The sequence below is a fragment of the Formica exsecta genome, unplaced genomic scaffold (assembly GCF_003651465.1).
Source record: "Formica exsecta isolate Colony F162 unplaced genomic scaffold, ASM365146v1 scaffold47, whole genome shotgun sequence".
In the NCBI taxonomy this organism is placed as follows: domain Eukaryota; kingdom Metazoa; phylum Arthropoda; class Insecta; order Hymenoptera; family Formicidae; genus Formica; species Formica exsecta.
This window is the reverse complement of record NW_021851936.1, coordinates 232,422-257,970: the sequence shown is the minus strand read 5'-3', so window position 1 is coordinate 257,970 and position 25,549 is coordinate 232,422. Positions and strand designations below refer to the sequence as shown.

The 25,549-nt window shown below is 37.1% G+C and overlaps 1 protein-coding gene across 1 annotated transcript in view; it reads right to left on the bottom strand.

The window, feature by feature from the left end:
• Positions 1-212: 212 nt before the first annotated feature.
• LOC115241161 (insulin gene enhancer protein ISL-1) overlaps positions 213-25,549 on the bottom strand; it is a 30,570-nt gene continuing 5,233 nt past the window's right edge. The window contains exons 2-6 of the mRNA XM_029816777.1: positions 13,028-13,214; positions 8,696-9,000; positions 3,446-3,744; positions 3,084-3,290; positions 213-2,841 (exon numbers count right to left, since the gene is read on the bottom strand). Of these exons, the coding sequence (XP_029672637.1) occupies positions 2,614-2,841; positions 3,084-3,290; positions 3,446-3,744; positions 8,696-9,000; positions 13,028-13,214 (1,226 nt within the window). The 3' untranslated portion in view covers positions 213-2,613. The remainder of the gene's footprint in view (positions 2,842-3,083; positions 3,291-3,445; positions 3,745-8,695; positions 9,001-13,027; positions 13,215-25,549) is intronic.

The window sequence follows — 25,549 nt, the reverse complement described above, 5'->3', positions numbered from 1 at the left end:
ATTGATGGGATAAGTGGAAAGTGTCTCCGAAAGTTTTTAAATGTCATCTAAAGCGCATATTTACGCCGAGACAAGGAAACCTCATTAAAATGATTATTTGCTCGTTAAAATGTTTTTGTTCGACAGTTTATTACATACATTGTGCCAGTATAGAAATATTATACAAATCCGAAGATGCTTGAACGAATTACGAAACGTTAGATCTACGTATGTTTTTTTTTTTTTTTTTTTTAATCACGTGTACGTACAAGAGAGCGGTGTGTAGGTTCTACACAAACACCCAAAAAGGCTAGTCACGCGTCATGCATACGTCTGCGGCGATTTTTATTTACCGCTGTTTCTTTTTTTTTATTAAACGAATAGCCGAAAAGTATTATGTACAATCCAGTGGGTTACTCGCCGTCACTCGTTAAATTGTGCACGTTTTCTTACTGAAAGTACGAGACAAAACTCGAAATGCATATTTCTGAAAACGTTATATAACGATCTTGAAATGCAATGCAAAAAAAATTGCAAAAATAATCGCGATATACATTAGCCAACATTTAAATCCTCCTTCTTTATTTTTAAGACGCTTAATCCTGGAAAGTGATCACTAATAATATCGTATTTCTGAAAAATTTAATAAGTTTAAAAAAGTACACAAAGAGTCTAAAGTATCTTTTCGACGCAATATTTTACTGAAATATACCAATAAAATTTTTAAATCTTTTAAAATTCCATCCATTAATAAATTCGAGAAAATTAAATTACGTCCTAGAATTTAAATTATCAAGTCGAATTCACATTTAGGAATATCGTGTATATGTCGAAAATAAAAAGATATATATAAATTATATTTTCCTAAATATTTTTTATAGTGTTACTATTCGTGATTTCAACTCGCAATTGTATTTTAAATAATTTTGACCATTTCACGATAAAAGTTGAATTAGTCATCGATCTTTTATAAGCAAAATTTTTTAGCAGAACACCGAAAATATCCAGTAAGCGAAATAGTTGAGGCAAATAATCAATTATGATAATATAAAATTTAATATATTTACTTTAGGATAAATATCGAATAAAGGTAACATTAAAATTGAATACAATAAGTAATTCACTTTGCGCGTTTTGTCATAAATTCGGTTGCACTAGTCCTTAAAATCAGCCATTGATATTTTAAAATATTTACTTTTATTTCTCTATTAAAATTTAATTATATTTCTTCTCCTCCATATATTTAGAGAATTGCTAACTTTATAACAATTATCGAATGTGAGATAAAAAGAAATTTGGAATAGTAGGAAAATTAACAATTATAAAGCTAAAGAATCTTGATTCAAAGATTGAAGAAATTCATAATTTTACATTATAATTAATTCCTATCAATTTTTTATCATTTAATTAGCTTGCTTCTTACAAGGCGACTTCAATTGCAAGATTCGTCAAAATTTAGCTTTCTTTATGCTCAATATAATTGAAGGAGCACCGCTCCCTTGTGCTTCTTTCGTAATTAAGCGTAATCATCCATCTTTTAAACGAGACGTATCATATAAATACAGAATCGCTTCTCGTCTAGACATACAAACTTGAAAGATAATACAGAATATATCGACGACGATAACGCGGCAACTCTCTCATTCAGGATGGATAAATAAATCGCATCGTATGGCAATACGTTCGCAAGCATATCTCTGCCGTTGTGAAACTTAACATAACTGGAATAATGCGCGTTAATATAAATTTACATATAACATATGTGCCTATATATATATATATATATTCCACTATTCATATTCTACGCTACAACTTGCGCCTGAGTACATCATGGTTTAACATTGCTTAGATTTACAGCAATTAGCAACTATGTACAGTGTATTATTCCAGTATCGGATATCGGGATCTCACATCTCTTTTCTTATGTACACGCAGTTAACGACATGTGCTTAGAATCGTTTAAAAGTATTCGGCAAAATGCTGTAATTTCAGGAATATCGCGGCGATTTTTATCCTGCTATTTATATAATGTATATTAACGGTAAGAGTAACGCGTTATATGTAGTAAAAAAATGACGAAAATCGAAATAACGTAACGGTTAATCTTCGATGACAATCGTCGATGATTTACAATCAAGCTGAATAACTCATAGGATGTTCAAAGTTTTTTACGTTTAAACTTTTAAGTGTTTAATGAGATTTGAGAATTGAGGAGAAAATATTAATTGTGTGCGTAAATGTGTCAATTCGCGCGGCGGAATAACGTAACGTCAGATAACGATATTTATCCCCCCCCCCCCCTCCTCCCTCCCACCGCTCATTCCCGAATATGTATCCGAATCATGTCGTTTCCGCGAACCATCTCTCTCTCCGTATACGTGTCCCGGTCCCGTCCCGAGTCCGTTTGATTATCGTCGAGGAAAATCGACAAGAGACACGAAGGAGAGTCCTTTGGTATCTGAAATTCGTCGCCGTAAATATGCGTGTCGAGAGCAGTTTCCGATTCTATCAGATCTGCCGCCGTTGCAAGCATCTCGCTGTTACGACGAGCATCACGACGAGAGTCGCTACGAAGGCGAAGGACGGCGGGGTTGTTATTGATGTTGTTGCTTTGCATCCGTGACGCGCACGACACTATGGACTTCCCGTATCATGGTGAAACGAGTCACTGTCACTCTCCACGTACGTAACGAAGCTGTCGGTGCTGTCGGGATGCTGGCCCATATCCGGTCCACCGCCGCCCGGATGATGAGGCCCCGGCGGCGGTAACGGTCCGCCCCCGCCGTCGCTCATCGGGCCGCCGAGCATCCCCGGGGGCGGCAATTGCGGCGGCGGGCCCCCGTGCAAGTCGTAGCCGTGCATCTGTAATTATCATATTTAACGATATTACGTTTCTCCGTTTTTTTTTTGTTTTTTGTTTTTTTCAAATAAATTAGAAACGGGTAAATATATTTTTCTAATTAATCTCTCTCAATGTGAGATTCTCTCGCGTTCTCTCGTATTTCTTTTTAGTAATTTTTTTTCTTTTCATCGCCCAAGAGACTACAATTGTTTTATGACATAATAGGCGTTCCGATATTTTTACGTATTTCGGCGCGTTTTACCTGGGATACCAGATGATGGAAAGACGGCGCGTTGGGATCCAGTCGCTCCAAGTCCGTATGAAGGGCAAACTCCGAGAGCGCCTTCCACGGCGGCTGATAAGCCTGGACCTCGAGCGGCGTCATGCCGATGGGGCTTTCGTGTCTCACGGGGCTGCTGGCGACCATGGGAATGCCATGCATGCCGCCGAAACCCAACTTACGCCCGTCCTGAAATAAAAAGTGCTTGGATCCATTAGATCATTTCGTTCCGCTATGTATATTCGCTTATCCTATCTTGTAATTTGTAAATAAGCGGAGAAATGCATAGTGTCTCTTTTGACACAAGCATTTTTCGTCGCTTTCGATATCATATAAATCTTTACCTTCTCTTGCATCTGCTGCTTCAGAGCGATCGTCTTCTTCTTATCCTTGCATCTCTTGTTCTGGAACCATACCCTGATGACGCGCGGACTCAGTCCGGTCATCTCGACGAGCTGCTCCTTCATAAGGGCGTCCGGGCGCGGATTCGCGGCGTAGCAAGTCCTGAGGGTGTGCAGCTGCTTCTCGTTGAGAACAGTGCGCACCCGCGTCGGTTTGCCGTCGGATCCGCCGCCGCTTTTGTGGCCACCCGAACCGCGGACGCCGCCGACCGCCTTATGCGATCCGCTCTCCGATCCGGAATCTGCAAATGTCGAGAGTTTAGTCTACTTTTATTTGAAATTTGAGCGAAATAAATATTTGTTATTTCAAGTAAAATATAAATTGTCACGTTAATACTCCGAAGAGAGGATATTTTAAGAAAAATATTTTGAAAGATGCTGTTGAAAATGTGTGCGAATATATAAATAGCATAAGATAATTTAGAAACATTTCTTGACATGCTAATATAAAAATAATTATTCTGTAAGAGTTCTAGATATTCATTTCGAGGAAAGTCGAATATTATACGTAATGTTGAAATAATATCATATTTTTCGCAAAAATATATCTTTCAAAATTATGTGAAAATACATCGCATGAATAAATGAAACCATCCGAACAAAATTTTTTTGCATATAAAGTCTGATTCTTTTGCATCCGTCATATACTTCTCGTCGAAAACACTTTCGATTCTCTTCATAATATTGCACCCAATTTTATCCATTTACATATATGAATGTCCTACTATAATTTCCCGCGTTTTTTGAGATTCCATCTTTCACGACGTATTGCTAAATTAAAAACGATGTTGAAATCTTCCACATATCAAAATATACTTTAAACAACTGAAATACAATTCTAAAATATATTAAAAAAAAAAAAAAAAAACAAATTGTAATTAACAAACTGTATTTAAAATATCGAGCGACTTGAATCACTGTGTGGTGTTTGTTTGCGTAAATAGATTAATATCACGCGAAAGAATAGGTGGATTAAAAGAAGCAGATATATTTTTGCAAAACTAATTAGTTAATCTAACGGGCAGTCTCGATGAGGAGATGTTGTCACTTTTATGATAGTGATAAACTGACGTGAGCGCGTGCGAATTACTCTGACTGCGAAATCATAAACTTGGAAATGGCCGTCAGAACTTTCTCAGAAATATTCCCGCATCTACGAGAGGAATATCGAGCAATCATAAATCTTTCGGCATGCTTTTCCGGATTCTTCGTTAACGCTTTTTCCGGCCGATCGCAAAAAGCTCGATCCTTCCCATCCCGCCGAGATTTATTCGCAGAGAAAAAAGAAATCCGCGAAGTAGAAATATCTCGGGCACGAGGGTACGAAAGAAGGGAATACACGCGGTACGATTCCAGCCCATTCGCGGGACCATCTTCCTAACCGGTCTTGCAAAACGGCCGAGAGCATGCGGCTAATGGGAGATCCGGATACTGGTCCAGCATGGCGGATGAGGAACGCGCAAAAGGTACCGACACGACGCGACGATCGGGCCGGCACTCGACGCAACAGTCAAAAAGACAATATTTTCGATGAGCAAACGCGGATCCGTCGTGATTCCTCGATTCCTCGATTGTCGAGCGACCTCGGGATCGCGGGAACGTTTTAAGCGTCGCGAAACGTCGCGGCGATTGATTCGCAGTCGACGTAACGTTTTATTTGTAAAAGGTGGAAGCGGGCTTCGTATTTCTTTTGCCGAAAAATATCGCGTTGTTTAATTTGTCCGTCTGGCTCGCACTTTCCTCCGAGTATATATAAAGATCTGTCTAAGAAGATGCAAACATATATAAATGTCTCAATGCGAACAATTTTGCGATTGCTGCAAAATGTAAAAAGTACACGAAGAGTAAAATATATTTTTATATTTAATTATACATTATGTAATATTCTGAAACTAGAAAAACATGTTATTCTTTTTGTATAAATTTTTTATTACTATATAATCCCGAAATTATCATCACATTTCTCTCTACGGATTCTTCTTTAAATATCTTTGTGAATAGTTTAAACTTTGTCGTTGCATGTATCAATAAATCTAACGATACAAGACAAGACGAAATTTAAGATGGAAATAAAATTATTTCGCATGATTTAGCAAAATGGTCGGCTCATCTCATAATATTTTTTAACCGGGTCGTCTATCGGTGCATCTTATTGTCAGATGACACCGGGGTACTTCAGACATCACGTGGCTCGGGAAATCTAGTAGGTTTGCTAGCAGGAAGACGCGGAAAGCCAAGAGAGCACACTACAGGAGAGAACAAACGAAATCCCAGTATTTCTGCGTCCTAACCAAATAGCGGTCCCGGTTGTGTATAGCACAAGCAGGAACGAAACCCGCGTTGACACGGCGGCACGACGATAAGAAGAGCGAGTAAAATAAGACTCTCTCGATCTTCAAAATAACGATCGCATAAAGGCATAGATCATATAACTATATCATATCGCGTGGATTTTTTTTCTTTCTGGATAAAATGCGAGAAACGTGAGAGCTGTGCGTGAAGAAATATCTTGTTTATTGTTAGCAAAACACAAGTTAATCACGAGAGCGATTTTGGGGGAAGCTAAGAAGCTATGAATTAACTCAAAATGCGGATTTTTTCTTATTTTCGAAAATGCAAAGATCGACTGGCGTTAAAAAATACTTTAATGCGATACTCGGCAACAATCGTGTCAAACTCGTTTTTTTTTTATATATATTTTTATATATATATAATCCGTATTTTAATGATCTCTTAAATTAAAAAGAAAGACCGTTTCATGTATGAAATCGCGGAATATAACTTAAAAAAAGATATTCGTGAAAAAGCATAATAAAATTTATATTACCAATAATTTTAATAAACAAAAAATCCCCAAACGCTATAAATAAATTATAGATCCTCTTTTCTATTCCGACGCTATAAAATAAAAATATCACGATATCAAGGAGGATTGCTAATTTTCGCCGGCTAGAAGCTAATAGTTTATTAGGGTTTATTAATAATTCGAGGTTATACATACACACACACAGTATCTACCGAGTTATTAATAATTCGATGACACACACATACATACGATTGTGTCGTCCCGCGGGATATCCAGCGCGCTAATAAAGAAGATAAGAATAAGAGGGAACAGATCGTGCGTAGTTATGCGCGACAGTAGTTGGCAGGGTGGTGTTACATTTGGCACCTTGGCAGCGTTATAAAGACACATCGTCGGTCCACACTACCGTCGCCGTCGGCACGAGATGGTCCAATCTTTTTCGTGCGTATAGGGAATGATGTTTGCGCGCGCGCGCGCGACAATCTCGTGACGAATCACAATGACAAATACGAGAGGACGCGCGCTGGTCCCGCTGCTGCCCGCACACGAGTTATTTGTAGAAAGAATTAGTATATCGAATAATTATATACCGACACGTTTGTCGTTTGCATTTTGAAAGGGGGAGAGATGAAGAGGAGGAAGGGGAAGGGCATGAGAGAGAACGGTAGCCGATCATCATGTACATGCTATGATTTCTCTTTCCGCGCGTCTCTTGATTATTATTACGTCATGTTAAAAAGCTTGCTTGTATTTTTTTTCCTATACGATTCTTACATTTAGTAAAAAAAAAAATGAAAAAAAATCTGTTGACCAATTTGATTCCGAATCGTAAGATAATTCAGAAATGTGTGGAGGATCTCGATGATTTTATAATTTATCAAACATTTTATAATTTAACAAAGCTGAAAATTTCAAAACGCTGAAGACTATTGTTCTCAGATGCTTTTATTACAAAATTGAGTAAAATTTTATGAAAAGTATCAAAAATTTTAATGGAAAGTATATGAAAGCATATAAAAGAATATGCGAGAATTGTGTTTATATTTATTCACATAATAGTATTTTCATTTCGCATAATTTTATATTATATATTTTGAAAAAAATATCGTTATTTCAGCTCTGTTTTATACTGAAATATTCAAATTCAGATCATCCTTGATATAATAAGAGAATTTATTGCCATGAGCAGTTTATTCTCATATCAAGCAAATTTGTGTTTTTAAATACTTATATATTTATACGATTTCCACTTTCTTTTGTATATAAAATTAAAATTAAAATATTTATTTCAGTTCCTCAAGCATTAGAACATTAATTAATTAAAAGAGTTTATATAGAGATTGAAAGAATTATCTTTACTTTAATCTTATATTAATCTTACATTATCTAATTATATATATTACTTTACTTTATCTTTACTCACGTGTCAAGATGTTCCTAAATCATCTCATAGCTCTCTTTTTAGAAATTGTCATTATCCAAGATTGAGATTTTTACACCTTAACACGCCATTATGCTTTACATTGTAAGGCATAATTCATACTTGTTGATGTTTATTCCAATTCTGGGATATCGATAGAGTCAATTTTAATCATTTACCGATTTTATTCACCGAACCAAAAAATCTTGCCGCCGATCTTGCGTTATTTTACGCGCTGTTTAGATTTAGTGTCTGAATTTCGACTCTCTGTGTTCGGTCGAGTTAATTCACGCGACGGCAATTCAACCGGTCGGTTGGATGTACGCATATTACACGCCAGATCTACAGGACATTAAGCCCGCGTAATCCCGATACGCATAGCGCGAGGGTAATGGTCAAGCCCTTACCGGTCTTAAGGGCTTCAATTATCAACACCTAATTATACTTCTCGTGATCCTAACACAACATCATTGTTAGGAGAGTCCTTTGAGCTTATACCCTCGAGCGTGCACCCTTTTGCAAATTTGGTCTTTGTACACGGATATAGCGCTATGCCTCTCTGATAATCTACAGATATATCCCACGTGTTCATCACGCGATGCACGTCGGACGCTGAATATAATTATGAAATCTTAATTGTGTGCGTGTGTGTGTGTGTGGGACAATGTTCAATTAAAGATAAGATAGTTCAACAAAAATAAGAAAGAGAACAATCGGAGGAGGAGTGAATAGAAATAATGCAATATATCAGAAACGGGATATAAAAGCAGACTTTCTCTTGAAATATCGTAAATTCTAAATTTAGGGCGCCTGTGTAATTCAAATCCTCGAGCTCTTCGAAAAAATTTACGAATTTAGATATATTTTTTTTCAACTACGTGATACTTTTATGAGAAGGTATTGTCGAGAATAGGATGGTATAGAAAAAAAAGAATCTATCTCTTTTGAGAGAATATCGTATCCTCACCTGACATCGAACCGTCGTTCGGGTGCAGATGATGATTGTTGTTCGTTAGAGAGGCGTTGTTATTGTTCTCGCTTCCGGGTATACCCGCAGCTCCCGTGCAGTGTTTCCCGCCTTCGAGGACGTCGTGATCGTGTCGGCAGAAGAGGCCGTCCTGTCTCAGAGCGAACTCGTCGCCGGTCTCGAGCCGCCTCATGCAGGCGCAGCACCGAAAGCACTCCACGTGATAGATCTTGGTTTTCGCTCTCATCACGTAATCATTTTTGCTAAAACACTGGCTACACTTGTCGCATTTCGTGCCGAATAACCTGCAAGAAAAAGTAGAGTAGGGAGTTTAGCTTGCTGTCGCGACATGAATTTACAAAAAACGAATGTAAAAAGATCGTGAATTATTTCTGAATCTCTCGCGAGAAATATTATTGAAAAATCTAACTTGATACACAACGATTGAAAATATTCAGCGATATCAATATATCGCGTAAACTTCGACATTAATTCTTCCATTATTTGCGTGATTTTAGTTGTATTTTCATGCTCTCTCTATTCATTTTCTATTTCACCGTATCGCGAGGCTGTAAATATTTTCGGTTGACAAAACAAAAAAACCCTATTTTAAATCCGATAGATGCAAAATAGGGAGACATAAATCGGGAGCGAAGTGACTTTTATTGTCGCGTCGTATATTTATTTCTACATACAGTAACATTGTGTATGCGCGCGAGAATTGGCTTTTTTATGTTTTTTTTTAAATAGATAAATTGAATAAATAAACTTATATATACAGTATGTGTGCGAAAACGCGTGTTTGTATGTGTGACGCGAGATATAATGAAATGTCCGATATACATACATCGTTGGAATTGGAAAAGTACGCCGCTACTATTCGCGGCGTAATGCGAGCGAAATTGATGGCGGTGATGTAACGCGTGGGGATTAATGGTCCGCCAGCGCGCGTAATTGACGACGATCCGCGCGTTGATGTAATAGACATTTCTATTGTTATCGTTGTCGCGCCGCGCTTATTTTTCAAAGACGATAATCAAAACTTTCTCCATACGCGTACTACCGGCATCTATTCCAGAACTCGTTCGTATCTACGAGTGTAACGTAATCGAAGCGAAACTTTTGTCGCCGAGAACGGAAGATATAATAATTAATTTTAAAACTCACGCGCAATAGATCGTTATATTGTATATATAATTAATCGATACTGGGCGTTTCTAATGTGAACGTCGTATCAAGCCAGATTCTTTCATAAAAAGAGAAAGATTCAAATTCAATGTTCGATAATGTAATTTTTGATAACACGGTTCAACAAAAAATAGTACATAAGAAGACGTAATATGATAAAATATATTAAAATAATCATTTTTCGCAGATTTCTTAAAATTGTGACGCGATGGAACAATTTATCGTATTTATTGTATCTCAGAAAAAAGAACTACCCAAAATTCTTATTTTCCTTCTTGTGGTTTTTTTTTTTTTTTTATTGAACTGCAATGATTCGATGCCAACATTCGCGAGAGACGAAAGCCTTCGGGAACTCTTATTAAATAATATAAGTTTTTTACAAGGACATTTAATTTAAATCGTCGCACTCGCGGATGCTTATGCTTTTTTTTATAAATTTGTGATTATACTCTAAAGACTCGCTTCCATTCGCTCAATTTTACGTTTTCGTATCCGGATCGTCTATTACATTGGCATTGTCGGAAATGGAAGCATTCGCGAGAGAGAGGAAAGAGGGCAAAATTATTAATCAGATATTAAACTCTGATTTCTCTGTAACACCATAATTTAGAAACACGTATCGTACAAGCGATCTTAATATTTGACTACGCGTGTATGCAATTGCTATATATTTGTAAAAATCTCCGACACACTTTTGCGCGCGTGTCGGAGATGGCTGGGAACACCCAGCAGGAAGCATGCGAGGAGGAAGTTACTTTGGTAATTTGGACTTTTAAACGAAAGCACGACAGCGAAATAACAAACGGCCGTCATCGCTGTCGCTCGAATCTGCGGCCGGATACGCCAGTCTTCTTCGAGTACGGCGACGTCCCCGACGTTCGACGGATCGGCGCAAATAAACCGACTGCCTCGGCGGAGAAAAATATTTGGTCCAGGTCTCTCGGATTCGTGCCGATGGGTTATTCGGCGGCATTAACCGTTGTAAACGAAAAAGAAAGATCTCCCCACGCGCGAGAGAGATATTGCGTCTTTTCATTTTTTATGCTTCCATCGTTATACAAAAGTGACATAATAGCCGAATGGATACATTAGCTTTAATGAACTTAACAATACCACACGGTACTCTATACGTATACGAACGTGTAAGCTATATTTAATTAAAGATATTAGATATACGTAGATTTTCGAAAGAATATATGGCATAGACAATATATATTCAACTTCTCTATCTCTGAATTGATTTGTCAGAAAATATTGTAAAAACTTTACTTATTAGTAAAAGAAACAATATATTTATTTCAGATTAATTATCTAGATTTAGAGAGCTTCTTTTTTAAATATTATAAGCGTTTTTAATAAATAATTTCCAGAATTGTGATTACAATTCAGAGAATGTATGTGTGTGTGTGTGTGAGAGAGAGAGAGAGAGAGAGAGAGAGAATGTTGCTTATAATATATTTTTTCAACTGCCTGTATACGTTTAATAATGTTTTCGAATTAGTCGTCGATTTAATCAAGGTTTACTTTATTAAAAATTGATCAATTTCAATCATTTTTAAACGTAATTTATTTCATATATTCCGCTAGAAGATTTAATCAATGATTGAAGTTATAATCAACAGTCTATGCTTTTATATTAATTAAATAATATATAATATTTATACTTTAATCAAATTTACGTTTTTCTCTCCTCATCACAACTCAAAATTATTTTAATAATGGACCTTATGATTTTTCACTTCACAAATATATAGAATAAAAGATTGATAGCATCGATAATGTAAGAGTTGTAGAATCGGTTTCAATAATTTATTCGACCGTAAGCTCGTTACATTAAAATATTTTTGTCGTCACAATCGAAGAGAACAGAAAGTCAATAATTGAATAGATTATTGTCATTTTGAAACAATTTGATCTTTAGGAAAAAAGTCTAGAGAATTTCGCTATGCAAACGTAAGCATTATCCTTTCTAAATAAAAAAAAAAAAAAAGATAGTAAATGACACTTAACATATACAAAAATAACAGAAAATTTCGTTATTTATTTATAGTCGCGGCAAAATTCTTTCTAATTCTCTCTCAACGTTATACACAATTCCGTGATTACCAGCCATGATATCGAAATTATTTATATTCTTTCAATTTTATCCGCAATATCCTCGCGATTTTAAAAACAGAGTTTTGAGTTTTTTAACGTCGACGCAATTATCGCGAATGGCTCAACCGTTTTGATCGCGGAACGTCAATAAATAATGTCGGCCGAATCGGAGAGACGTCGATCAATGCTTGTCACGAATCGCTTGCGGCTTCGTCGCGTTACTCTCGCGAGCTTAAACCGAGTTTTTCGCTTGCGCAAGTTGCGTGCGCGCGTCTTTCCTTTTTCTTTTTGCACGCGCCAGCGCACGCAACGCAATGTGACAGTGACGGTTTCGTACGGTAGCGGCTGTATGTGTGTGTGTGTGTGTGTGTGTGTGTGTGTATATCGCGCACATCTCGCTCTCTCTCCTTTTCTCTCTCTCCTATACGTCTCGCGTACACATCTCGGATAAAAATACTTCTTTCCCGACCTCGCATCGCCGCCCAATCTGCCACCCGGCCCTTTTTTTTCCTCTCCCTTTTCTTTTCACTCGCCTCCCGATCCCGTGCGTTCGCAAATGCGTATCGGAAAGAGCGTATCGCGTGTCGCCGGGGAATGTAGCGGCCGCGCTGACAAGAGGCACGGTTTTGCATTAATTACCATATTGCACCGCGATCGTGCCGAGTCTTCTTTCTCTTTCTTTCGAGTGCCTCTTGCTCGTACCTCTTCGAGGAATTCGTTCGTTAAGGAGCGACACTTAACCCTTGGACGATACTTGACGTTCTACGTCATCGCGGTTTCGGCCTCGTGAGGCGAGAAACCAATCACGCGGCGATCGAAGTCTAAAAAAAAGTCTATATATTCTACAAAAAAGGCATTTTCTCGCTGCTTTTTTAATGAACATGTCGAAACATCAAACGACTTTTCGTCAGAGATATCCTATTCCTTTCTCTCGCGCAACACAAACGCAGTTGAACAACATCTTTAAAAAGCGATCGCAGGTCTGTTTCCTTGTCCGAACTTCTCCGCGCGAAGCTCTTTCAAAGAAAGAACGTCGACGTGACTCACCTAACATAATCGCCCTTGCAGTAGGTCTTGCCGTCTCGCACGAAACAGGTGCACTTTTCATCCAGAAACTGTTGACACTCGGCACATTTCAAACATGCCGCGTGCCATTCCAGATTAGGTGCTACCCTCAGGATCCACTGATCGTGGATTCGACCGCCGCAGCCGACGCAGAGCGAACTTCTGCCTTCTGAAACACAAACAATTGTGTTTTAGAGAGAGAGATAGAGAGAGAGAAAAATTAAATATGTTGCTTCCCAAAAGTTTTATTTGTACGCGTTCGGATTGTATTACTTTGTACAAAATGCATGCGAAAAATAGAAGCGGAATTTCGATTCTTCAAAGGATCTCATATCGCATAATTACATTAACATTATCTCGAGACACGCGCGTTCGCGGCGAAAGTATAAAAATAAATTCACTTTTCGTCATATTATGCGTATAATGGTGAAATTAAAACATGACCGAATGCACGATCGATCTTATCGTTAATCGTAAAAGAACAATCGCTTGTTAGTTACATATTAGCCGCGAAATAGCGATTAATAACATCTGTGTCGACGGAGCCGACAAACGAAAATAATCTATACATCGATCTCTATTATGTTGCGGCAAAAATGACGACGCGTTATTTCGATTGTCGATTTCGCGAGTCAACTTACGTAATGTATCAAAGATATAACGTGAGGATATTTAATCATGGATTTCGTATACGAGACACGGAGAAGAATTTTTGAAAAATTAATACACATATCTTATACATAACCAACGATAAAAAAAAGACATGAAAGAGTAACAACATATAACAGATCATAATTGAAATGAATAAAAAGACGTGCTAAGAAAAAAATTATGAAAAATCAATGTATTTTTTTTTCTTTTTGTTTAAAATAGATATTAGAATCTTTTTTCTCGCTATGCCTTTGAATTGTATGATGATGCCGCGCCTTTCAAAGAATCAGAACATACAAATGCGTTATCGAAAAAAGATAATCGTCAAGCACTAGAGGAATTTTGCTGCAAATTTATCGAACCTGTAAAGCGGATTAGTTTTTCAATTAGCGCAACGTATAATCTCTTAACGTATGTGAGATGCGTTAATCGGACTCTATTATTAAATACATAGTCATAAATTATATCCACATAAATCCTAAAAGAATAATCTTGGGCATTCAAAAGAGTGCATATAACTTTGAGATATTATACATTTTAAAGTTAATGTAACATCTTCTTCGTTTTTTTTTCTCCAGTGTTTCAATGCAAATTAAAAGTTTCAGAGTTTAATAATGTTTCCTACTCTATTGTACCGAAAAATCAAATGGATTATTAATATTCTAAAGTCCTAAATTTATGTAGAGAAATCCGTTCTAAGTGTCGGAAATTATTCTGGAAAATATTTGTAGCTTTTCATAATGTTGCGTACATTTTACCAAAATGTAATTAAACTTAAAAATATAATTAAAACGATAAATTTATTGCATTTAAATAAATAGCGTCAATAAATACGTGTTTTCCACATAAATTTCCTATAAATATCTAATATATTTCGGAGAAAAAGAGGGAGAGAGAGAGAGTAATTTAATATATTCGAACTTTATATTTATCGTGATACGCATGGAAGGTTTATAAAAAAAAGGCTATCGAAACGATATGAATCCGCGATTAATTAATTCATTTAATCGCATATACGAGCATATAATTCGCCGAGAAATGTAGGGTAAAAACGTTGCGGCGCATACGAAAGATCGGACAAAAAGCTATAAAACGTCACGATCCGCGACGTTGGAAAGCCGCTTGGAAATTAGTCGAGCGCGACTCTTCTTCCGAGGCTCGTCGTCGCGCAAACGAAAAGGAGATGCGCCAACGAAAGACGCGGGTACGGGGAACACATCAGGGGCGTTACACGTCTGGGCGGCGCGCGTTTACATCTCGCCGCCGGAACTCCGCCCAGAGTTCCGACGACGAGGAGCGTCCGGATTCTGCGCTCTGACGCGACGCGCCGCGTCGCCTTCACGGACGGAATTTCGCGGAGTTTCGGTCCCCCGTTCGCTCGATGGACACGTCGGCCCTTTTTTCCCGATGATACCCCGTCCGTGAAATTTTCGTAAAATTCGGACATTATCGTTTTGTTATAAGATACACACATTGAGAAATGCGAAAAGTTAAATTGCATTAATATTTTTCGGATTCCAAAGGATTTTTTGTGATTCCTCTAAATCTTTTCACGTATTGATAGCAGCCTTTCAAAGCCCTTCGGGCTTTAGAACATCTTTGTTTAAATCTTATATTGCATATTGATAACAATTTCTTAATCAGATGTTTAGAAATATTATAGTTATTATATACATATAGGTTTTTACAATTTTATTTTCTTCTCAATGCACAATATCTGGATTAGTAAGATGAAGAAACTATATAATTAATGATATTTAATCGTGGCAAAATGTGTAATCAGAATAACTTATTGTCAGTCAGTTAAATGAAATAGCCTTTTACATTCGGCGTCACCCATGAATGCCTTCATCTCTAAAAATAGACACATCCATGTTGAACGCATCATATATGTATATATGTAGATACTTATGCACACACGCATCATATGATTATTGATTAAAAACATAAAACTATATTTATACGTATATTGATAAATAAATGTTTCCGATAAGTCTCTCGTCGGATTCTGATAAATTTCCGAAATAGCAGTAACTAGAAGATATGTATAAAAAAAACACAGTAAATTTTCAAGGTTTTTTTGGAAAATAATTATCTCGCGCATCAACTACAATTAGTTTCTTATTTACAATAATTATCATTTGTCATTAGCATATAAAAAGCCATACTATTATTTGATACAAATTTTTATTGCTGCTGTTGCTTATTAAGTAATTTATAAATACATCAGCGATTAGAATCGTCTTTGAATTAACCAAAAATAGCTATCTACGTGATTAAAAAGCTATCTATGATAGGAATAAAAAATTGAGGGAATTTATAAATATTAATAAAAAGTTTTAAACGTTAACACAAAGCGATCAATGATACAATACAGCTTTTCATTATGCATATATCACTTATTATTAAACATCTGTGCAGCGTGATAATCTTAAAGCGCTTTATTTGTCATGCCACTCAACTGCGCATGAATTTTCTCACCTCTGCCTTCATTGCACATCGAAAACTAGCTGTGTAGTATAATTTTATTTATCAGTTGATAAGCGTAATTACTCGTTAATTATCGCTAACTGGTGTAGGAAGACATTATCATAGAAAATAGGGTCACCTTCGTCGCGACTATATAACAATAAGTATTAAAGAAAACTTACAAGAGGGAATATTCCCACACACACAATTTAAGAACTCAAAAAAAATATGAAACTTTGGAAACATATGGAAAGACTGTCTTGATAAATAATATGCTACTTTTTTGCAATCCGAATTTATTGTAAAAAATTTAATTCCCTGGGTTGGAAAAATCAAAACATCATCAGCAATTTCATTTATAGTTTCATGTATAAAAATTGGAATTTTTTAATTCTCTTTACATGATACAATGTCTAATGTTTAAAAACCTGACGTGATAGATATATTTCTGCGGCCAGATTCGTGTTCAGCGCACAAAATTACGTAGGAGAAACCACTTATAAATCTCAAACAACTTTTAATTGATTTTAAAGAAGAAGGATAGTACTATATGAACCCATTGGTTAAAATATTGGAAATAATTTGCTTTCTCTATAATATCTTTCATGAATATAGCCAAAATCGTCATTTCTGGACCATTTTACATCATTTATCTCAAAAACCCTACGTGATGGGCAATTTCTGTGGCCAGATTCGTGTTCAGCGCACAAAATTACAAAGGAAACCACTTATAAATCTCAAACAACTTTTAACATCCTAAATTCGCAGGCCTGTGTTATAGATAGAAATCTATCTTGAATTTTCTCTCGTGAATTATAGATCGTCTAAATCAAGCTTAGTTTGACTTCTCTATTGATAATTATGCTTTATTGATAATCAAGTTCGTTTGCGAAAATGTCTTTTATGTGTGCGAGTATATATTGCTTGAAGATCTATTTTTGTTAAATTGATATGAAATGTTCTATTTTAACCGATTTGAATAAATTTGAATAAACTAATAGAAATCTCAAGAAGCGAAGTTAATAATAAGAATCGTAGAAAAACAAATATAGAGCCTGTATTTTATTTCTAAATTACTAATAGAGTCATTTATTAATAGCGGATACAACAAATTAATAGCGGGAGAGGATATTCAGCAAATGATAAGCCTTAATATTATACGAACGCATCAATTATTTTTAGATTATAAACCATCGAACACGTGTCGCTTTTCTTGCGAATTAGTTTCAGATATTTTTTAATTATCTATAAGCGGATAAGTTTCAGAAGCGTAAAATTCAAAGATAACAAAATCTTATTCTTCATTTAATTTTAAGCAGGTTTTAAATTTTTCTTAAATTTTAATTTAAAAAGTAATTGAATTCTCAAAAGTTCTATTTTATCTGATTTAGTAGAAAAATGTGTGAATATAATAGAATGCAGAGAAAATACAGATTGCGCTGTACATGTGTATGTGTGTATGTGTGCGCATATAATATTAATCCAAAAATAGTAATTATACATAATTCAAAATCTTGTAGAATAAAAAAATTTTATTCGTACGAAATCTATCTTCGAGAATATTGGAAAGTAGTACAATTTAATGTTTGTTTTTGTGAACAAAATTCTTTCATTATTATTATTACCAAACATTCACAGATTCGCGCATCTGTATCTAACCTCTATATTACACACAGATGTCTAAAAAAAAGAGAAAAAAATTTACGAGTTTACGCATAGAATGCGAGCTCATGTGAAACGTGTATACACGAGCGTAGACTCGGGGGAATCTCGCGACCACCATGAAAATTCTCGACCGACTCGGTGGATAAGGTCAGGGTGGGATGCGCGAGGAGAAAAAAAAACGGACCGAGAGAAAACCGGGAAGAGATATAAGGAGGACGCGCGGGAGTCACGCCGGAGGCGAGGGCAAGGTCGGCCAGGATCAAAGGGACTCGGACGTGAGGAGGGTGTCGGCGGCATCCCATTAGCTCCCAGAGACGACAACCACCTCGTATCTCGGAGACTTCTCGGATCTGGTTAAGCGTATCCAGCGCGCCAGCGCGCCTCTGTACTTGAGATCTCCCTCCCCTCCGATCCCCCGAAATCATCGTAAAGATACCATCGCGTATTTGTCGCTATTTCGTTACACGTTTTTCGCTCACGTGGGCGAGACTGATTTAATACCACCGTGACTCGGGGCGTATTTCAGGCCAAAGTTTCCGTAGATATCGTGAAAAAAAAATCTGCAACTTTTGAAGGATATAGTTTCTATAAACAATTCAGAAATTGTATATATTTTCCGCGACTATTTCTTTCGCGACTATTTAATAATAATTTTTATCTCATAGAGAGGCAAGAAAAAACAAAATTATAAAATAATAATTAAGAAAAAATATTATTCTGTTTTATTTTATTTTCTGATATAGGAAGACGCACGAAGTCTTTGTTCAAATCAGTTGTAATAAGAAAAAAATTTGAATTTGTCCTTATGATTTCTAATTAACGTAATTGTTTTGACGTCTTCTCTCTCTTTTCTCGTTTAATAAGCTGTTGACTGTCAGTTATTGCTCATTTCTAGCGGATTACATTGGCATGGATCGCATCGCGTTGACATTAATGAGTAATAATGAGCAAAGCGACAGATTACAATTGCAATTTTCAATTCGAAGTCGCACTTAAAATGCTTTCACGTGATATGACAGAAACTGTGATTACCACTCAATTATGGACGATGGAAATCTTTCGGTACATTGAAGTTTAATCTCGGTTAATGTTGCAATTGATATTAGTATTGGCAGTCCGCTGCATGCATCCGTGCATGTATATTGAATTTTAATCTTATTTATCTCTCTATATATATACATATCCGATATTTCTTTTATATACATATATGTATTATATATATATTTTTTTTTCCTTTAGAAACGCTTATTCTATTCCGAGTTTCGTTTAATATAAAAATGGCATTAAATGCCAGTGGATTAGACAGCCGCGTTCATCTATAAAATCTGTATAAACGAGTCGTATTCGTTGTATCACGTAAAACTTTGAAGCGCATTAGTTGATGCGCATAGTTAAAAAAAAATACGCTGTATCCGCATGTCGATTTTTCTGCAACCGTCTAAAAGAGGCTTAAATGGTATCAACGATACGTTTCACGCTAGTCGAGCCGTGATATAATTTATTCAGGGATGAAGTGCATAGTAGAGTTGTCGATAAAAGACGGACAGAATGTACTGCCTGGCCCTCGTCACGATTGATCGGTGGCAAAACTCGATCTTTGGAACATTTCGAAGAAGGATGGTCGCTGATGCTATATAATATGCGCGGCGAGTCGCCCTCTTTATCCTTTCTCTCTCTCTCTCTCTCTCTCTTTCTCTCCCTCTCCGTCTCTCAGGTGGATAAAAGAAAACCACGAATGCAACGATTTTTGGAGCGATCGCCCGCTACCGACCTCCGAATGTGGGTGGCGGCTCGTTTCCTGTCGTTGTAGGTCATATATTTCACGGATAGGTTCGCGTCTTCACCAACACCGTAAATATCTCTTGTTTTTATTTTTCACGAAGGAAATAGTATACAGTCGGGCGTTTGTTAAACGCGATACCTGTGCAACGTGATTAACTTTAAATATAGGATTATATTTTGATGCAAAACATATCTCCCTTTTTTATTGTCTAGATTCGTTCTTTTCAAATATTCGAGCTCGATCAGATTGCATTTATACATTTCTTTTACGACTTAATATCGTGATTGTCTCATAAGTTCAATATAACACAGTTTCATTAATTATTATATTAATTATTATTATAAAAAATATTCTTTAATTTGTGAATAAAACGGTAGATAGTGATATTCGTAAGCGATAATGTTTGAACGCACTATTTTCATTCTTCCTTCACGAATAATACGGACAGAATTTTTATACGTCAATGAAACTTGTTTTCTATTCATCTAATACAAGTCGCTAGTAGTCGCGGCTTACGGTCATTTAAGCTCGTTATTTTTTTCGAGCAGAGAGAGGAAAACATTTTAAAAAGAAATGTGGAGATTACTCTACAGGACAAGAAAAGAAAAAATAAAAAAAAGGAGAGAAGGATGCGGCGAAGAAATGTAAGAAGTTGAAGATGAAGAAGAGGAAGAAAGAGGATGGGAAAAAAGTGGAAGGTATCGGCGTGGTGGCCGAAGAAGGAGAAAGAGAAAGAGAGAGGGAGAGAAAAGAGAGAGAGAGAGAGAGAAGAAACAAGGAGATATATCTCAGAGTAGCTTGCTACTACGAGGGAGGAGGAAGGAAGCGGCGCCGGAGCTTGAAATGTGGAGATTACTCTACAGGACAAGAAAAGAAAAAATAAAAAAAAGGAGAGAAGGATGCGGCGAAGAAATGTAAGAAGTTGAAGATGAAGAAGAGGAAGAAAGAGGATGGGAAAAAAGTGGAAGGTATCGGCGTGGTGGCCGAAGAAGGAGAAAGAGAAAGAGAGAGGGAGAGAAAAGAGAGAGAGAGAGAGAGAGAAGAAACAAGGAGATATCTCTCAGAGTAGCTTGCTACTACGAGGGAGGAGGAAGGAAGCGGCGCCGGAGCTTGTGTCGGGGATGTCTGGTTGGCAGTTCAGAGGCGCCGACCCGGTGTCCCACGGCGTTCGTTTGGTATTTCATTAACACCTCCGCTAATTATTTCCCTTTTTTTTACCGGACGCGCGGCCGAGTCTCGCGTAGCAAAAGGAATCGGGAATGCGTCCTTATACAAGCTCGCCGGTACCGCGATGCGCTCTCTCTCTCTCTCTCTCTCTCTCTCTCTCTCTCTCGAGCACATCTCAGGTCACTGAGATACCGCGCGCGAATGTGTGTACGCGCATGGTACCTCGCACGCACATTCTCCACGCGTAAAAGCGGGTACACTCGACCGAGTCTTCAGCGGCGGGGAAAAAGGCGCCTGTCGAGCCGAAGTGGCGTGCAAATTTGCGGGTAGCATCGTCCGTGAACGCAGAAATCGCTTCGCGATGTAGAGTTTGCACGCACAAACCGGCTACACTGTCTCTTCGGAGATAGATCGCGTCGGTGAATGACCCGGGGACATTTTTTCCATACAATAATTCCATATCTTTTAGATAAAAAATTTCGTCTCGAAGATAAATAAATTTTCTATTAAATATACGTAATAAAAAAATATATGTAATGTGATACATATAAAGAGGAAGAGAGAGAGAGAGAGAGAAAGAGAGATTATATACATCGTGCGTGAGATACGGGTAACAAAGTCTTATTTCAGTCAACGGAACGTCGAATATTTCTAGAGTTCGATCATCCAGAATTGTAGAAGATCCGCATACGCGCAGAATTTCTCGTACACCGACATCCATGTCCATCTGATGAGATGACAAGCAGCGCGTCGGGACGGCGCTGCGTCCTCGGCGCCGCTTCGCCGATACCGCGGTCATCCCCGAACGCGGTCGACACTAAATTTAGGATGTACGTTTAAATGAAATAATAAACGAATAGGTTGTATGAAAATTGATAATGAACTTTTATTTCTACAAGAATTAATTCGAGTGAAACCACAAGAAAGAACTATCGATGAAATATTCGAACGCCTGCCTAAAGCTTTTGTAACAAAGTTTCATTTTCATGTTGAAAAGATATGTAATGTGATCGTTTTGATATTTCGAATGCTAAACGAAAATTAGTAAGGACAATCTCGACACGAAAGCTCAACTGATCACGATTTGTTATCTGATCATAACATCATTTACAGTACCAGTTTCATTGCGTCATCGCCACATACGTTGTTACTTGCTCGCCTTTTCCACTTATCGGATCCAGTTTTATACAAACGATCAATATGAGAGATCTCTCTCAGGGATACGCCAATTTCCAATTAATGTCGATGTCATGATATTTAACTTTCAAAGCCTTCTCTTATCAAATGTCTCACATTAAATAGTTTAATCAAAATATTTATTTTCATTCTTATCAGCGGAATCATTGCGAGGCGAAAAAAAATGCAAGAAAAGAATCGAATATTCTCGTTTGTAAAAAATGTATACATACGCTAATGAGTTAATTAACAAGTAAAAATAACCTGTCCCGACTCGTTCCCGCAAAGAGAAACCGAATTAATCAAATTATTTTATATTTAGAATGCGATAAAAAAAAACTCGCAGCGACAGCTCTATCTCTAGCTCGTAAACTCGCATAGGTTGCACGAGCCTCTCTCAATGAATCTTTACGATTCATGATAATAAATCGTTTCTTAGCAATCTTGGACGGTCTAACGCGATAATTATTATTCTGATCGTTATATTTCTCCAAAGTTATATTTCTGTAAAAATCTAAAAAAAGATTATATATATATATATATATAAAGATCTTTTATATAATAAGAGGCTGTGAAAAATTCTCCGAAAAATCTCTCTTCTAACATCTCCGATGATTTACGACTGTTTTACCAGACAAATTCCGTCAATTTTTCACAGCGTCTTGAAAGCTTAAACAAACAAAGATGGATGAGCCTGTCTTACTCGCGGGGCATACATTCTTCGCGTGACAAGTGCATGACCAAGACATGACTTTAGGATGCGGACATTTTTGCGATGTCTCTTTTTTTTTTCTTTTTCTCTCTCTCTCTCTCTTTCTTTTCGGGGAGGAAAAGTCTCTCGTCCGAACGAGATCGGCGACGACGATAAAAGCGAACGTACCCGTCGAACAGCGATTACGCTTCTTTATAAGCGGCCCGTGCGATAAGACCGGCAGCGGTCCCTCTCGTTAGAGGGGCCTAATGACGGGAAGCACAGGTCCCCGGGCGCGCGCGCGCGCGGCGCCCGATCCTCCAGAGTGTTGTAAACCGGAGACTCTCTCTCCCGAGGGTCTGGCGCCGGGCGCCGCGTCCAAGCCGACCACCACAGACCCGGACACGGCACGATCCGATCCGGGCCTTCTGGACTTTCTCGTGTGGCTAGAACAATGACCAAATGGCCCGTGGATGCGGATGACCGTAGCGAATGTACATGTACATACTTCGCGTGTGACAATCTTCGCTTCCTGTAAATGTACACTGACATCGATCTCGCACGAACGGAATCTGACTTTCGGCGCATTCCGTTTTGCTCCTACTTTCGATCTGAATTTTCAATCTATCTTGATACTTTAATTTTAAAGCAGAATCGGTCCTCTTTTGAAACTAATCTGTAGTTTTGCTTAAAGATCCTTTTTTCCTTTAATAATAAGTGGGAAACTGTTTATCCGTTACTTATTTGAGATCTAAAATAAAAGCTTAATTTTTTCCCTATATAAAATAAACTTGTCGAATTTATAAATGTTGAAAAAAGAAGCTAAATATCGATTCGGGGTGACACACGTCCTTGCCTTATGATATACAATGCGGGATTTCTCAGCATCAATTTTTTTTCCTTCTAAATAAATTTTTTCCTCTATTAAAGCAACATTTTTTATGTTTATCACGTGTCTCCCACGTGAACGAGGGAGCATTCAAAGTGAATTCAGTCTCCGAAATTATGCCGGTTTTGGAATCATCGTTTTCAAGGAAACGTCACATACGATGACAAACATCAAGATCCTTATCGCGTATCGATTAATCAATCGCGACCGCGAGATAAGCCGCGAAAGTCTTATCGAGCGTCTTGTTCGACGCGCTCGCCTCTTTTCTATCGGGCGGCGCGCCTTTGATCCGTAAAGGAATGCACTGATTTTTCGTTGTACTCCGCGAACAATCTCTCCGATCGCAGATAACTATGTGTACCAAACGATTGCGTCCCTCTACCGACATACGAGGGACAACTACTCCTTCGCTTATATCGATACACTACAAATACAATACTTGCCGTTGTCGATTTTTCGATTCACCGCTTTCTCATTGATAATAAACGAGAATCCTTGCCCGATTTTTTGTCTCTTTAAAACTAATATTCTCCAACGTATGTATTTTTGTTCTGTATATATCGCTGACGTCGGGCCCCACGAGGCTCACACAATCATAGCTATCTTTCCAGGAAATGTTAAACAAGTTTAGTAACCCTATCTCAACGATATCTCTTTGACAATAATTATTTTCTGATATTTTTATATTTAAGAAAGATGAACAGATAAATAGATAAGCGGATAGATTTATAGCTTAGAATTATAATAATCTTTTTAAGGGCACATAAAAAAAAATTGCGGAAATATAATATTCGCAATGAAACTTAGCGTGCTTGACGACAGAAAAAGATTAAAGTTAATATTGCATTGTTTAAGTGGAATTAAAAAATAAAGAAAGAAAAATATTATAATTAAGGAAGCACAAATAAATGAAATAAGAGTAATAAATATATCTTATTATATATCTATAATAAGATATATTTATTACTCTTATTTCATTTATTTATGCTTACTCTTGAGAATGTTATATTTCCGTAATTTTTTTTATGTGTTCCCCTAAAAAGATTATTATAATATTATTAATATTATTAATATTAATAAAGATGTATACATATAAATATATATCTTATAGATTATAAATCTTTGCTATAATTATACAAGTCTTAATCGCTAACGAGGCGATTCTTCTTTCATTAAGTGACGAAACAATAACCGTGTAAAAGAATGGTAACATCAGGTGCATGAGTGATTTTGTCAGGTCAATGATGATCTTTTACCGACTTTTATACGCGAATAGAAGATATAACGATCTTGATGTTAGAGAGAGAAAGAAAGAATTAAGGTCGAGACACTGATATATGTCTACGCGCTTCGATAGGAAAGGCCCCGCATCTAATTCAATTGCAGGCCGCCGTTCCGCAAACACTCATGATAATTCAATCAAGCCTACCCTATGACGTTATATCCACTTTCCGCCGCCCCTGCCGGCCTAAACCCCCGGTGCGTATGATGGTACCGCGGGGAGGGTAGAAACGGCTCGTAATCTCCGTACGAGAACATCTGCACTCTAATCGGCTGATGATTTCCACCGAAGCCCGGTCGTTCCCCGCTTCTTACGCGCACACGCGTCGTCTCTCCTCTCACGCGGACGAAATAAATCGTTCGTTGGTACGAGCGCCGGAGCAAACAATCGGGATTAGCGAAAACTTGGCACGGATCTTTATTTTACAATTGATAACAACACATGCTGGAGTTTGACAGACATCGAAAATCGTTTTGAGAAATCAGTTTGTTAATAGTATACGGTTTTTCTCTCCAAAAATCTCTCCAAAAATTAGATTAAATTTATTGGGAATTAATTTTTACACGCGTCTCTCTTTAAAGATCCGATCATTATTCGTCTGAAATTCATATGATGATTTTATTATATTTTCCAGTAACCCGTATCATTAAGCATAATATTCTTTTCGCGCCCTAAAATTTAAATTCTTTATTCATGGTATAATTATAAAAAATAAAATTTATTTATTTATT